Below are 15,657 nucleotides of genomic sequence, written 5' to 3' on the forward strand. Positions count from 1 at the left end.
GCAAATGAAGACCACGTGGTTGTGGAACAGCATGGACCCCCACCTCATCTTGAAGTGATGGTCCTGGTTACTTCTCTCAATGGTCCACACGCTCACTATGCTTGAACTTGACAAACACATCTGATGCCAGTTCATGGGGTTGAAGGACATCTGGCTCACGTCCATTCCGGGATTTGACTTCTTGCACAAGATGACACCGGATTCCCAGTTCCTTAGAGGGAAGCAGCATTCGAGGAAAAATTAGTTTGTTTTAATTTTATGTCTGGGAAAAATCTTATTATAAGACAACTTACATCAACTGAAGCATAATTTGTGGTATAATTTATATAGCCTATGACGCAAACCAAAAATTTTTAAATGATTATATTTAAATGAATCCTCTAAGAAATGAAATACTATGTATGTCTAATATTGCACGATTATACCAGGTCCTCACTGATGACAGCAGATCATTTACTGGAGTTTTAAAAAATCTTTTTAAAATCAAGCACTTGATTTGCACATTTGAGAAAATAGCCTCAAATCCTGCCAGCTAGGTCCTTTGCTAGAGGGGTGGAAAACAGAAACACACCAAAACATGGAGGTTGCTTCAGCCTCGGGGCAAGCAGAGCAGGGATTAGAAAACAGACCTGGTGTTTCCTGAACTTGCCTTGCTCCCTTGTGCCCCTGCCTTCAAGGCTTCCCATCCCAACAACCTAACCGCTTGTCCATCATAGCTAGAATCTTGCCGGAATCCCTGGCTCCCTCAATCCTTAGTCTTCTTTCCTCAGGCAGCTGGCAAACTTGTCAAGCCTGGGTGGATACAACCAGAAGCCCGAGGAATCAAGTCAGATGCAGTCGTTAGGGTTGGTCCCTAATTTAAAAATTACTGAGGTCTTTCTAAAAGTGGAGACGTTGTGAGACAGACACATGGGGAGAACGCCCGGTGTGCTGAGCGTGAATGAAGGCAGAGAGCGGGGTGGTGTGTCTGCAGGCCAAGGAACATCAGAATTGCCATCAAGGCAGCAGTGGGAACTGCCCAGGCACAGAAGCCCAGGCACAGATGCCCAGGCACAGAGCAGATTCACTTACGGCCCTCAGAAGGCACCAAGCCACCCCGCAGCCAGAGCTTGGGATTCTGGTCTCCAGAACTTGAGACATCTGCTTTGTGGTGTTTGTTACAGCCATCTCCGAAGACAAATATGAGGGTCTATTTAAACACCCTTTCCCTTCCCAAGAGTCCTTCCCTGATGCCCCCTCCACTCTTGGGTTAGATGCTCCTGTGTACCTAAGATTACTGGAAGCTGTGAAATATTTCAGCCTCTCCGGGCTTAAACTCTGCCCCGCCACTTAACAAGTAGCTTGGGAATAAAAACACTTCAAACGCGGAGGAAGAACAGTGTGCCGCTTGTTTCCAGTATGACGTCAAGAAGCATTTCCAACCCACTTCCCCTGACAAAAGTGAACTGCCCCTTGCTTTGACTCCCATCTGACACTCCAAAGGAATGAAACATTGACGTCCTTGTACACATTCCTTAGCAGACCCCATGTGATAAGGACACACATGGCGTTATAGGGTGGAGCATTTAACTATGAAACATCATTGGGTCATCTCGGAGCATAGCTCAGCCAAGTGCCGTGGCATAGAGACTTACAGAAACATAACTATTCTCATGTTGCGCTCAGAAGTATTTAACCACCCCCTCTTCTTTAGTTCAGGCTCATGAACTGTTGCTGTCGTGGGTGTTTCGGTCCCTCCTCCTATTCATATGTCCATGTGCTTTGGACTGTGAAGACAGTTGTCATGAAAGGACCATGACCATCATAAAAGGAGACTTTAGATGGCAACTGTGTGACTAGATTGTGGTTTGTTTGCTTGTTTATTTATTTTGTACTCTTTGCTCTTAGGGGACCCACCTCCCAGCTCCCAAATAAATACATGGAGGCTAATTCTTACTTATAAATGCCTAGCCTTAGCTTGGGGTTTGTTTCTAGCCAGTTTTTCTTAGCTTAAATTATCCCATCTACCTTTTGCCTCTGAGCTTTTACCTTTCTCTATTCTATGTCTTCCTTTACTTCTTACTCCATTGTTGGCTGTGCAGCTGGGTGGCTGGCCCCTCACATCCCCTCTTCTCCTCTTCTTGTTCCCTTTCTTCTCTCTCTTTTCCTACTAATTCCCTCTTCCTGCCAGCCCCACTTGTCTCTCTCCTGCCTAGCTATTGGCTATTCAGCTCTTTATTAGATCAATCAGGTGTTTTAGACAGGCAAAGTAACACAGTTTTACAGAGTTAAACAAATGCAACGTTGATGTAGGAAGTCCTTCTGTATATGTGCTGCTTTTATTGGTCAATGAATAAAGAATATGCATTGGCTTGTGATAGGGCAGAGTAGAGCTAAGCAGGGAAAGCTAAACTGAATGTTGGGAGAAAGAAGGCAGAGTCGAGAGAAGCCATGTAGCCCCGCCAGAGACAGATGCCAGATGGAATCTTGATGGTAAGCCACAGCCATGTGGCAATACACAGATAAATAGAAATGGGTTAAATAAGATGTAAGAGCCAGCCAATAAGAAGCTAGAGCTAATAGATCAAGCAGTGATTTAATTAATACAGTTTCTGTGTGGTTATGTCTGGTCTGAGAAGCTGGAAACAAGCAATTGGCCTCCACCAACACAACATAAAAGAATGCAACACAACTTCACATAATTAAACAAATATTTCATAGCACAAAAGACTGTAACACGTCTTTAACTAATATTCCACGACACTAGATGGTATATCTGTCTCACAGAGCAGCAAAGACTGTTGAGATATACAGTGTTAGCAGATTTCCAAACCATGAAGCTGCATGAAAGCAGACAGAACAGAAGGAAATATGTGGTGATATTTCATTTGTATTTTAATAAATATAGCTTGCCTTGAAGATCAGAGAGTATAACAGTCACACTGTTCAATCATACAGACCAGGCAGTGGTGGCACACACTTTAATCCCAGTAGCCACACTAGTTAGCCATAGAGACCAGGTGGTAGTGGTGCATGCCTTTAATCCCAACACTAGAGAGGAATATAAAATGGGAGGAGACAGCTCTCACACACAGTCTTTCTGTGATTCCTGAAGACAGTATCACCATTTCAGTCTGAGGTAGAGGTAAAAGCCAATATCTGGCTGTTTTGCTTTTCTGATCTTCAGGTTGAACCCCAATATCTGTGTCTGGGTTTTTATTATTCGTGCTACAGGACTATGTGGTCCCTGTGTATGAAATGTGCAGAAACAAATGAGTCCTAGTGACATAAACACACCAGAGGCTGATTGTGGGAAGGGCCGAGGGTGGGTTAAAAGTATGTATGGCAAGGAACAGTGACAAGGCTTTGGGAGGAACAAGGAAAGAACAAGGAAACCGTGGGTAAGGAGTTCATTTGTCCTGATTATGGTGACAGCTTCAAGGGTGCTTGCACCAGCCCAAATATATACTGTATAATTTATATGTGAACAGTTCAGTATACACCACCAGTTACACCTCAGTAAGGCTAGGAGTGGGAAGGAGAGAGGAGAGAGAGAGAGAGAGAGAGAGAGAGAGAGAGAGAGAGAGAGAGAGAGAGAGAGGAGAGGGGAGAGGGGAGAGGGGAGAGGGGAGAGGGGAGAGGGGAGAGGGGAGAGGGGAGAGGGGAGAGGGGAGAGGGGAGAGGGGAGAGGGGAGAGGGGAGAGGGGAGAGGGGAGAGGGGAGAGGGGAGAGGGGAGAGGGGAGAGGGGAGAGGGGAGAGGGGAGAGGGGAGAGGGGAGAGGGGAGAGGGGAGAGGGGAGAGAGAGAGAGAGAGAGAGAGAGAGAGAGAGAGAGAGAGAGAGAGAGAGAGAGAGAGAGGAGAGAGAGAGGCTAAGAATCAAACTCAGGGCATGAACCATGATTGAAAACATTCTACCAGGGAACTACATCACCAGTCTTCCTCTTCCTCCTTCTCTTTCTTTCTTATCCCTCTCCAAGGTTTTATACTTTAGAGCAGGAGCCCAGTTGGCCCAAAACTGTGTAGCCAAGGCTAGCCTCCTGTCTCACCCTCTCAGGTGCTGGAATGACAGATGCCAACTGACACACGAGGCTCAGCTTTTGGTGGCTCAGCCGTTCAGAGCACTGGAAGCTCCTTCAGGGGATCTAGGTTCGATTCTCAGAATCCAGGTACACATAAAATACCCACTAAAATAAACTAGTAGAGGAAAATAAAACGGCACGTGAGTTCCATTTGGCTCTCTGAAGAGGGAATCTTAGATGTTTTAGGTAGAAATGCTGGTGTCCAACACTAGCCTTAATCATCCCAGGAACACTTTGCCCTTCTCATTAAACAAAATGAAACAAACAAAAACCAAATCCCAACTCCCTGGAGAGGTTTCTGTCATAGATGGAAGAGAATGAATCTACAAAGTTGGTTAAATGAAAAGGCCCAGAACAACACAGCTGGGTCTAACCTACAGGTGTCTCTGCCCAGCTAGCTGGTCAACGTGGTAGAATGTTCCACCCTGAACATACTTCGCTAGTAACACCATGAACTGCTAACTTTAAGATGAACTCAAGTACACAGACTATCCTAATTTCAACATAGGCAGAAAACATGCTAATAACCCTGAAGAATCATTTGCTTTAGGGAAAGATGAAACTTATATACCTTGAATCATTGCTTCACCTGGATAAGGAAATACTGCATGAGGAGGTTTGAAAGAAAATGGCTCCCAAAGGGAGTGGCATTATTAGGGGGTGTGGCCTTGTTGGAGTAGCTGTGGTCTTGTTGGAGGAAGTGCGTCTCTGTGGGGGCAGGCTTTGATGTCTCTTTTCTCAAGCTTCCCTCAGCATGACAGTCAACTTCCTGTGGCCTTCAGATCAAGACGTAGCCAGCACCATGTTTGCCTGCACACCATCATGCTCCCTTTCATGACGATAATGGACTAAACCTCGAAAATGTAAGCCACAACCTCAATTAAATGTTTTCTTTGCAAGAGTTGCCATGGCCATGGTGTCTCTTTGTAGCGATAAAAAGCCCCAAGACACTACACATGTCACTAAAAAGGGAAAGATGTAATTCAGGTCTAAGACACTGCATGTGTCAGTGCAATTTTTATCCTGACAAATTTCATACCTGAGTATAAAGATGATATTAAATCATGTGACTAGGATGTTCATTCTTCCCAGCTTCCCTTGTCTGGGATGTTCATGAGTGTTCCCTTTGGCTCCAGTGAAGCCGGGGGAAGATGACTGTGTGGGGTACTGACTTACCAGAGGGCCAGCTCAAACTCGGGAAGAGACGAGTAACTGGCCAGGTAGGTGCCGCAGTAGCTGAAGCAAAGCAAAGTGTAGTCCAGGAGGATGTTGCCTAAAATACAAAACCCATGACAAGAACTTGACTGTGAGGGCTGGAGAGATGGCTCAGTGGTTAAGAGCACTGACTGCTCTTCCAGAGGACCTGGGTTCAATTCCCAGCACCTACATGGCAGCTCACAACTGTCTGGGATCTGACACTTCACACCAATGCACATAAAATAAAAGTTAAATAAACCATAAAAATATTTAAAAGAAAAAAAAAGAACTTGACTGTGGCATCCAGATGAACTCACAGCCTCACACAAAGTGTCCCTTTCCTAGTGATTTGCGTGTTTGTCCTTTGTCACGAAGTGCGTGGCCTCCTGGCCACCTCAGATTGTGAACAGAAAGCTCAGGGCGAAGTTAAGAACCGTTTTCCATGCTTTTGTTGGAGATAGCTTTGTCTTGTTTTCTTTCAAACAGGTTCTTCCATGTCGTTGAAATTAGCTTCAAATTCATAATGCCCCTGCCTCCGTCTCCCAAGTGCGAGGATTATATAGACTTATTCTACCACATCCAGTAAAATCCATTTTTATTAAGACCATTAGGTCACTCACTGTCTTTAGACTTTGGTGTAGTACTGAGTGGGAAACTACACCACAGTGTCCCAGCCTGATGTGAAATGAATGACCCTTAATGTCTCATAAATGTGAGACATTGGGATTAGAACTCCAGAAGGGTTCTATCAGTTTATGCTCCCGCTGCCAGCAAGCAAGAGGCTACCGATTTCTCCATACTCTGACTGACACAAACACAGCCCTGGATTTACACCACGCTACAGCTCTCCCCTGGGCTGCCGCCGCCTATGCTGTGTGCTCACGCTTGTGTACGTGCTGATCACGCCTGTAAGGCCACCTGGCTGGAGGCGCTTCCTCTCTTCCCTCTTCTACATGGGTGCTGCAGTTGAATCTGCTTAGTAAGGCTTATCAAGCAAGATCTTTTAATCTGCTGAGTCATTTTGCTGGCCCTAGGCCACACTTTTAAAAAAAGCAAATTTGAGCCAGATCAGTTTAATATAATCGATCATTTCTGATTTGTGATCTGTCTGAGAAAGTGCCTTGTCATTCGCCTAGTCTTTCTCTAACTGCTTCCTAAATGGTGTGAGGATATCCAGTTATTTCCCACCTTTTTTCCTCATTCTGTTTCTTGTATGCTAATTTTTGTGATCTCTCTGATGTCTTACTTTTGTTAGTAAATATGTCAATCATTTTAAAATCCTTGACCTGAAATAGAGTATTCTACCATATTTTGTACTACTTCTCAAATGAGCCTTCTTCTGCTGAATCCTGTTTCCACGGGATATGTAATAACGAGCGGGATGTCTGTCTTGACATGTTAGTTCAAACAGTCAGTTCTTCTGATGTCACTGCTGAACAATCCACACCCCTGGGAGTGTGAGTTTCTTCACTATTGACATCACTTTTCCGGATCTAGCCCTCTCCCCAGCTCCACTGATCTGGGGTCCCACAGGAACTGCACTGATCTGGGGTCCCATAGGCATACCACTCTCCTAATTCCCTAAGCTTTTCAATGTCACAAAGACCCTCTGCCTTGCTACCTCCTAAACACTTTGGAATTATTTAAGGACTCCCTACTCTCTAAAATGATGAGCCTATGAGTGACTTTCTGTGACAAATATTAGAAAATATTTATTTATAATAATAATTATTTCTATCCCAGAATGTGTCCCCATGGAGTCATATACTTAAATATATATTGCATAACTATTTAATACATATTTAAGTCTGGGTCCCTGATATGTCTTTGAATTATTTTTAAGTATTTAATCTACTTGTGCGGGTGTTGATTCTGAAATCAGTATCCTTGCTAAGCATTCCCTTAAGTTCCAGCAGACTATTGTATAATTTCCTGCCCCACAGGTATTCACGTTTGTTAACTATTTTATTGTATTGGTTAGATCTTCTGGTTGATACTGAATGACCCTGATGATGATGGGTATCTTTGATGATTTGTTTTTATTATGAATTCTTCTAGGGATGTGCAATATGAATGCTGTCTTCTGGTTTGAATTAATGTCTAATTGCTTGCCTAGGGCTGGAGACATACAGTTAAATGGAGGTAAACGGAGGGCATCTTTTTGTTTGTTTGTTTTTGAGACAGGTTTTCTCTGTGTAACAACCCTGGCTGTCCTGGAGCTCACTTTGTAGACTTGGCCAGCCTCAAGCTCACAGAGATCCACTTGCCTCTGCCTCCAGAGTGCTGACATGAAAAGCAAACACTGCCTTGCCTGGCAAGCTGGGAGCATTTTAAACATGAAGTGTGGTTACAGTCCACACAAACAGTTCCTAATTAATGATTGGATTATGTCTTCCAGAGGTTGTGGGGATATACAGCAGGTGACAACTAGTACTCAGCAGGTCAACCTACCAGACAAGTGACTCTCTATGGGGGAGCCCCAGTAGGCAAAGTCTGTGGGGTCATGCAAACCAGTTGCTCCTGTCTGTAATTTCTCTCATGTGCTACTTCATTTCTTCCTAAGAACTTCATTCTTTCCCTAATAACAGCTGTGGGTATTTCCCCATTGCTTGTGTGTTTAATCTCATGTAAATATTCCATCTATTGGGCACACATATAGCTGTGGATGGTCAGGAAGATGATTTCTGCTTAAATGTGTAATTTTGATGAATAGAAATAATACTAGGATATTTTTCATTACTCTGACATAGGAAAGTGATAGTATTCTCAGTCACAAAGACAGTTAACTTTAGATTTCAGGAAAAATTCAAAACAAACTGCTTGCCCCTAGAGAGAAATATACAAGGTCAATTTCCCAGGTGTTTGTTGCTCATTCAAGGTCCGGCTTGAGGCAACTTTGGTAGACATACACCTCAGGCAGGAATGGACTTTCTGCACATACTCCCTATCACTGAAGGTTCAGCCAACTAACTGTTACCATTAAGTCTTGAATTTCAATGTCATTTTCTGTCTGGTAACCTTCATCAACTTAGAACTATGTGCATGACCAAGTGTAGCTCAAGGAACCGTCAGTGTGACCTCCCTAGCCTGAGAAAAACTGTGTGACTTATCTTGTGTTATGAGAGTGGGTTGGGTCCTGAAAATATAACATATAACTGTCCAGAGTCTGGCTGTGAGGAGAGGAAGCTGTGTTGAGCTATGTATGGAGCTGCTGGAAAAAGAGCCGCACAGGGTGTGAATGAGGGGTGTGTGCTGAAAAGGAGATGTGAGAAGATATGCAAAGGTATGTAGTTACGTGGAGAAAGTGTGGAGAATGCATGTAGAATGTAACTGTGTGGAGACAAGAAAGATGAAGCTGTAGATGTCACTGTGTAGAGATATGTGGCCATGTAGGAAAGATGTATGTATATAAAGAGAGATATGTAACTGAATGTGTAAAGAATGTAGCTGTGTGGAGACAGAGATTCTCAGAAGGGATTATTCAAGATGAAGTCAAAGAGAAAGTTACTGTCAGAAAGTGTCTGAGTTTCCTTATTTTACTCTCAGATAGAAAAGTCTAGCCCTGCCGGGCGGTGGTGACACACACCTTTAATTCCAGCACTCGGGAGGCAGAGGCAGGCGGATCTCTGTGAGTTCGAGGCCAGCCTGGTCTACAAGAGCTAGTTCCAGGACAGGCACCAAAGCTACAGAGAAACCCTGTCTCAAAAAAACCAAAAAAAAAAAAAAAAAAAAAAGTCTAGCCCTTACCGCATTCGTGGATTTTTCTGCATCCCTTGGAGCTGACTGGAGGCTGGCACCCCAATTAATAGCAGCCTTCATTAAGGTGTCTTAATCTGTGAAGAACACAGACCGATTTCTCTAGAAATAACACACAAACTACAGCGACCGTGCCTGACTTGACCCAAACACCTGTGTGACCCATGTGGTTCTGAAACCAAGCCTCTGCTAGAGATAAGCTTTCTGATTGTTCTGCATGTGGACTTTTCATTGTTAGTTTGGGGCAAGGTCTCGTTTTTAGCTCAGGGTGGTTTTAGGCTCTGGATCCTTCTTCCTCAGTCTCCAAAAGTCTGGGTTACATGTGCGTGTAATTACAACACTCAGACTCAGGTTGTGTTAAATGGGGGCAGGTATCAGATAGAGACACACAGCAAGCTCAGTCCACACAGGCCAGCTGTATCTGTGAATGATTTAACAGTAATACAAAAATAATAGGTAACCAATGGACAAGTGCTTGGTGTGTGTGTGTATACACACACACACACACACATTCCCTTAGCATCACCATAAACTTAACAGCAAACACCACATTTAGACCTATTTTGTAGTTAAGAACACTGGGGTTTAGACGCATCTTTATTAGTTATACAAGCGCCAGTTCATGTTAGAACTCTAGTAAATCACCAGGAAAGAAGAAGAAACACTGTCCTGGAAAAGTCAGTTCTCTAACCTGGTGTTCCTCACAGTTTAAAACGCACACAAAACACCCGAGAAGGATTGTTAAAGCTAAGCTATTGGTTTGGTAGGTCTGGGGTGGGAGCCGATCTGGCTGTTTCTTTCTAACTTGCCCAGGCTGGCCTCCTGCTCATGGGCTCCAACAGCCTTCCTTCTCAGCCTTTAAGTTTCTGGGTGCACAGGTGTGTGTCAACATAGCAGGCTGTTTCTGCCCTTTGGAGTAGTTTCTGAGGTTGCAACGATGTTAGCAGGAAGCACAGCACACTTTGAATCAGAAGGCGATTGCCAACTCAATGAAACCTGTGGTGATCAGCTTGACTGCTTCTATTTAAAACAACCCTTTCACAATATAAACCACCTTCATTCATAAAAACTAGATTTGCTCACAGAAAAACATTCTTCGGTTGCCAGGTGTGTGCTACACCCTTCAATCCCAGCTCTCAGCGAGCAGAGGCAGGTGGCTTTCTGAGCTCGAGGCCAGCCTGGTCTACAGAACAAGTTCCAGGACAGCTAGGGCTACACACAGAGAAACCCTGACTCCAGTGAAAACATAAACAAAACTCCTTCAGTTCCAGGGGTAGGAGGACGTTGCGGGAGGGTCTCCTAGATACCTTTTAACTTGTTTTTTCTGGACAGTGCAGGAAAGCTGTAGATGTAGATGATGGGTTTTAGTCTGCGGTCAGAGAAAGCCACTACTTCACCAGGAACATTAGTTGCCACGACGCCCACAATTCCATTGATACACTGGAGCACAGTCTTCTTCTTGGTTTCAAGGTTAATGAATATTACGTAGTTCCCAGAAGGGTAGCAGATGGTCTGGTCGTTGACGAAATGGACGTTCTGACTCGGGAATCCTTGCACCCATCTTTGAGAAAAGAGAGCTCGCCATCAGTGTAATACTTTTGTGTTTCCTTTTTAACACAGCAACTAAAAAAACATCGGTTCTGTTTTTAACCCCTTTTCTGTTCCCATCACTTAGATAACCACACATGTTCACTATGAAACCAATATGAGTCAATGAATAATAGAAATTTAAAGATCAGTAGGTCTTGGGCTGGTGAGATGCTCTGTAGGTGAAGGAGCTTGAAGAAAACAACGTAGCTGGGCTCTTTTCTGTTAATTTAGTTAAAAGAGCGAAACAACAACAACAAACAATCAAAACTCAACTAAGCAGGGACTGGAGAGATGGCTTAGTGGTTAAGAGCATTGGCTGCTCTTTCAGAGGACCTGGGTTCAATTCCCATCACCCACATAGCAACTCACAACTGACATCCTCACAAGGAAATACATACAGGCAAAACACCAATGCTCATTAAAAAAAAGTTTTTAAAAGTCAACTAGACAAATTAAAAAACAAAACAAAATGCTTTGAGTGGAACAGCACGCTATAGAAGAAACCACATCAACTGCTTCGCAATTTACACGTATGAAGAGTATATGTGCCCTATTTCAGACTTTAGATACAGATAAACGCGGGAAACAAAAGGATACGAAATCTATGCCAACGAAAGGCTTAGAACATACATGAAAGGCACATGGTAGGTGAAGTTTGTGCGGTAAGTACATAGTGAAAGGAACGTCTGTGATAAGGAAAATTTCATTTTATTTAGATATTATGGTGGCAAGAGAGTGAAGGACACAGGTTTCCTGAGACCCTCAGGAAAGGGAAGAGCACAGCAGTGAAGGGGTGAATCGCGAGCAGCACCCAAAACGTGGAAGAAAAGTCTTGTCATAGGGCTTTTTCAGATTTCCAAGGGCCAGCATCAATGCACGTAAATCCGGAGTGAGGGGGGGAGGGGTAGGGATCGATCCGCCCTCAGCTGATGAAAACCGCCTAAGACGATGCAGGTGAAGGGGGTTAATAGGCAGGAGCCATGGGTCTCAAAGTGCAGAAAATACCGAGGCGGGAAGAGGGCGCAGAAACAAAGGGAGGAGGAAAAGAAATCCTGGGCAAACAAGCGAGGGTCCCTGTAGCGGGAAACCAAGGGGCGATCATCCGGTGGGGGCACCAAGGGGGTCGCACAAAGGAAGCTGCCAGAGGTTGGGGAGGGGAGGGGAGAAACAGAGCGAGTCTGCAGGGGGGCCCGAGGGGTGGGGGTTTGCGACAGATTTCCCTGCACCCCTCCCCGCGTGGCCGCGATGTCGCACCTCACCGACAGGGAGGCGTTGGCGAAGTGCGTGGAGGCATCTTCGCGCTCCCGGCCTTGCGCCATGGCCACTCTCGGGCCACTCCGGGCCGCGGCCGGCCGTTACTCCGGGGTCCTGCCAGGCCGGGCTTCGGCGCCCGCCGAGACGCCACTGTTTACACCGGTATCCCGGAGACCGGGAGCCCCGCGCCCATTGGCTGGCGGGCCACGCCTATGGGGGAAGCGAGCAGTGGGACCCTTTGACTTGCAGGCTGCAGAGGCTCTGCCCCGCCACAAAGAGTTTCTTGTTAAAAAACGGCTCTTGGTTTTGCATGCTGACCTGGCCACATTGCTCCTAGCGACACGCCTGGAAGTATTTATTCATTTCCCTCACTGACTGAGCCCACTTTCCACCCAGAGGAAAGTGAGAAGCAGGAACTTGCCTAAGCGCCAAGGTCTCAATGGTCCTTTAACATTTCACGTGTCACCTCTGATAGCACAAGTAGTCAAAAGTAATCAGGACAATAACAGGCCATGCTCTTCTCCCCTCATCCCCTTCTCTGTCCTCCTCCCTCCCTTCCTGGGGCTTCGCCCTCGCCCTCCTTTCTTCAGGCTCTTTCTTTCTCACCAGGCCACTGTCAACCTAAAGCAAACAAAACAAAGCCCAAACAGAGGTTCTCTAAAGAAAATACTATGTATTCGGGAACAACAGAGCATGGTCCCGGGAACAGTCACAATACAATTAAGTGTTCCAGCTCTGAAGAAAAGGGCGTTACAACTCTGAGGGAGAGGGCTTCTTCAGTGGAAGTACTACAGGTCGGCTAGAAATGGTAGCTTGGCAACCAGGAACCACGGAAAATCATACCGCACTACAAACCTCATCAAAGAGCTTTATTGGGAGGGGAAAGCCCAGGAGGGTGGCTGGCTCTGCTAGGGCGAGAAGCAGACCCCACTGAGTAGAAGGCAGGATTTATGTAGAGTTTCTTAGGGTTTGGGGTTTTCCAGGGTGGCCTGGAATTGGTGGGAATTGGGGCCTGATCTTGGGGCAAGCTCAGGAATTGTTGGGATTCTTTTTCTTGGCCCTGGTCTTGGGCTTGGGATCAGATTGGGTTCCCGGGCAAGTCAGCATGTTCTTTCCTACCCGCTTGCCCTTACCGTAACAAACTTCTGGTGTTTTCAGGTAGGTGAAGCAAGGGGAAGTTTTAAAGAGAAAAACCAGGAAGACTATATTAAATATTTGAAACGGTAAGCGATAGCAACGGCATTTACCAAGGGGAATGACGAGGTAGGACAGAAAGATGGGAAACCATGCAGACATGGGAAAAGAAAGGGCCCTCTAGCTGGAGTCTAGCAACTGAGAATCAATCATTCTAACCCATTAGCACTCGCTTGGGGCCTTATTCCCATGCCAGCCGGAGACCTGAAATTTTCTAGAACTCTCATCAGATCTTGCCCTCACGGTACAGGGATTTGTCTAAATCAAACACCCTTGTGCAACCCTTGTGGCTCCTGGTCATACTTCATCATTTTAATCCCATTCGAGGAACATCCTATAATCTCATATATCAAAAAAAGAAAAGAAGAGCCGTGGTTTTTAGCAGCCCTCTGAGATATAACTTGAGACCTGGAAAATTCTTTCTAAGGTCAGTACTAAGACATGCAATTGGAACGCTCCTGAGAACCCCACACCGACACTGGGGCGTTTTATTCCTGCTGTGGGAGTCTTTCCTCTTAAGCTCTGTAGTTAAAAATCTATGTTAAACCTGTGCTAATAACTCTCTTTGAGAAGCCCGCACCCAGGCTCGTTCCTTGAGTTCTTTCCTTCTTACTGTTTTGAAACAGGGTCTCATTATAAGTTCCTGGCATGCCTCCAATTTATAGAGATCTGCCTGCTTCTGCCTTCTGAGCGCTGGAATTAAAGGCATCAGCCACCACACTAGGCTTTTTTTTTCCTTAGCCAACTCCAAATCTGCTCCCAACTGGCTTGTCCTGTAATTCCTGTGCGTGTGTGGGGTGTGTGTGTGTGTGTGTGTGTGTGTGTGTGTGCGTGTAATCCGTGAGTCTCTCTCTCTCTCTCTGTGTGTGTGTGTGTGTGTGTGTGTGTTTGTGTGTGTGTGTATGTAAGCCTTGAATCCTGGTCTTTACCTGAATTAGGACACTGCTCCAATCCCAGTTATGTGAATTTCTCAGGGTAATTTCAGTGACAGGATGGAGGTGTAGAGCCATGCTTCTCCCCCTCTCTTCACAGACAATGCCAGTAAATGAGTTACTTCAGAAACATAAATGATCACCTTTGTGTCTTTCCATATGCTAGAATTTATTTTAGAACAATAAGCTCACAGGTTCCATCAATCCACTGGCTTTAGTTAATCAAGTACTCCTAGTTTACAGCAGTAACTGTGGCCATTGGCAATCCCAGTTCCATTCTAATTGCTAATATGAGCTCTCAAATTACACACCATTTTACACATACACACACAATACATGTTATAGAATGTGTGTGTTATAGAAGACTAAGAAAGAGTTAAAGAGTCTGAAGGTTCCAAAGGGGCCTCAGTGAAGGCAAGAGTGGAATCCATACAGATGCAAAGAGAAACACCACCGAGGTATAAAGAGAACACCACCAGGGACGCCAGGCACCCAAGTGTTCTGACATGCGACTGACCCACAGAGCTCCAATCAAGGCTCACTGGGCTCCTGCAAATGGCAATGGGTGGACCGGGGTGTTGCTGAGCTGAACCCCCACGATTGTGATAATATGGGGTTATTCAGGGGGAAGCACAGCCTGAAAGCTACTGTCCTATGCAATTGCTGCAGTCTGAGGCTGAACACACATTAGAAGAACAGATGTCTGGAGGGAATGCTGTTGTGTGAAGGTCTCAGTGGCCCCTATGCAGGGTTTTTTTGTTTTTTGGTTTTTTTTTGTTTTGTTTTGTGTGTGTGTGTGTGGTAGCTATTATCATGTGTACAAGACCCTCTCTTTGTAAACTCCTGGCTGGACTTGTTTTCTTTGCTTAAACTTCTACTAGTCGACCCAAGGCACTCTGATTGTCACAAATTACAGTTTTTCACTGCAAGAGGAGGTACCCCACCCTTCTAGAGGGCATTATTAAAGGCAAAACCAGAAAAGTTACATTAGTATGGTGTGGGATGACAGGGTCAGTCCTGATTGGCTTGTACCTAGGGACTTTTCAGAAATTTTATATTTGAACCTCGCCTATTGCTTGTCAAGTTTTTTTTATCGGCTGACCTTCAGGTGGGGACATTCTGTGGTTCTCTGTACTTTCCAGAGGGTTACTCTGTTACTTTTGCCCCTAGCCATTCCTGAGGACTGGAATGTTTTACGGGAAATAGCTTATACAAGACTCAGTTGGAGGTGGAGGACAAAATGGAGGAACTTTGGTTCTTCACTCTGAATCTTGTAGTAAGTCTGAGGGACTAAAGATGCTGAGAAGCCCCAGGCTGGAGGAGGAAAAAGTACACATTTGCTCTAACAGTTCACTTGGTACTGTAGTCTTGATCGACAGTCAATAGGCAGAGCTAAGTAGTAGGTTTTCTGTAGCCCAATAATAGGTTTCTCTGCCGAGGCAATAAGCCAGCTCTAGCTTCAGGGAAGGAGCTGCAGCAATGGCCAAGAAGAAGGAGTTGGGCTTTTGGGTGCCTTTTCTTTGTTGGAGATTCTCTGAGAGGGTGGGGTTTGGAAAGAGAAACCATGCAGGAATGAGCTGGAGGTTCCACCCCAACAGTAAGTAGTGTCTATGCAGTGTTTTTAAATGAAACAGACATAATGCGAGGTCTTCGGGTCTTTTAACCCATTCTACTG

The 15,657-nt window shown here is 45.2% G+C and overlaps 1 protein-coding gene across 1 annotated transcript in view; it reads right to left on the reverse strand.

The window, feature by feature from the left end:
* The window catches only part of Cfap43 (cilia and flagella associated protein 43), a 93,802-nt gene extending 81,794 nt beyond the window's left edge, over positions 1-12,008 (reverse strand). Inside the window, exons 1-4 of the mRNA XM_075974348.1 lie at positions 11,857-12,008; positions 10,320-10,573; positions 5,236-5,332; positions 44-211 (exon numbers count right to left, since the gene is read on the reverse strand). Coding sequence (XP_075830463.1) covers positions 44-211; positions 5,236-5,332; positions 10,320-10,573; positions 11,857-11,921 — 584 coding nt within the window. The 5' untranslated portion in view covers positions 11,922-12,008. The remainder of the gene's footprint in view (positions 1-43; positions 212-5,235; positions 5,333-10,319; positions 10,574-11,856) is intronic.
* Positions 12,009-15,657: the final 3,649 nt, after the last annotated feature.

Source organism: Microtus pennsylvanicus, chromosome 5, assembly GCF_037038515.1.
Source record: "Microtus pennsylvanicus isolate mMicPen1 chromosome 5, mMicPen1.hap1, whole genome shotgun sequence".
Lineage (NCBI taxonomy): Eukaryota > Metazoa > Chordata > Mammalia > Rodentia > Cricetidae > Microtus > Microtus pennsylvanicus.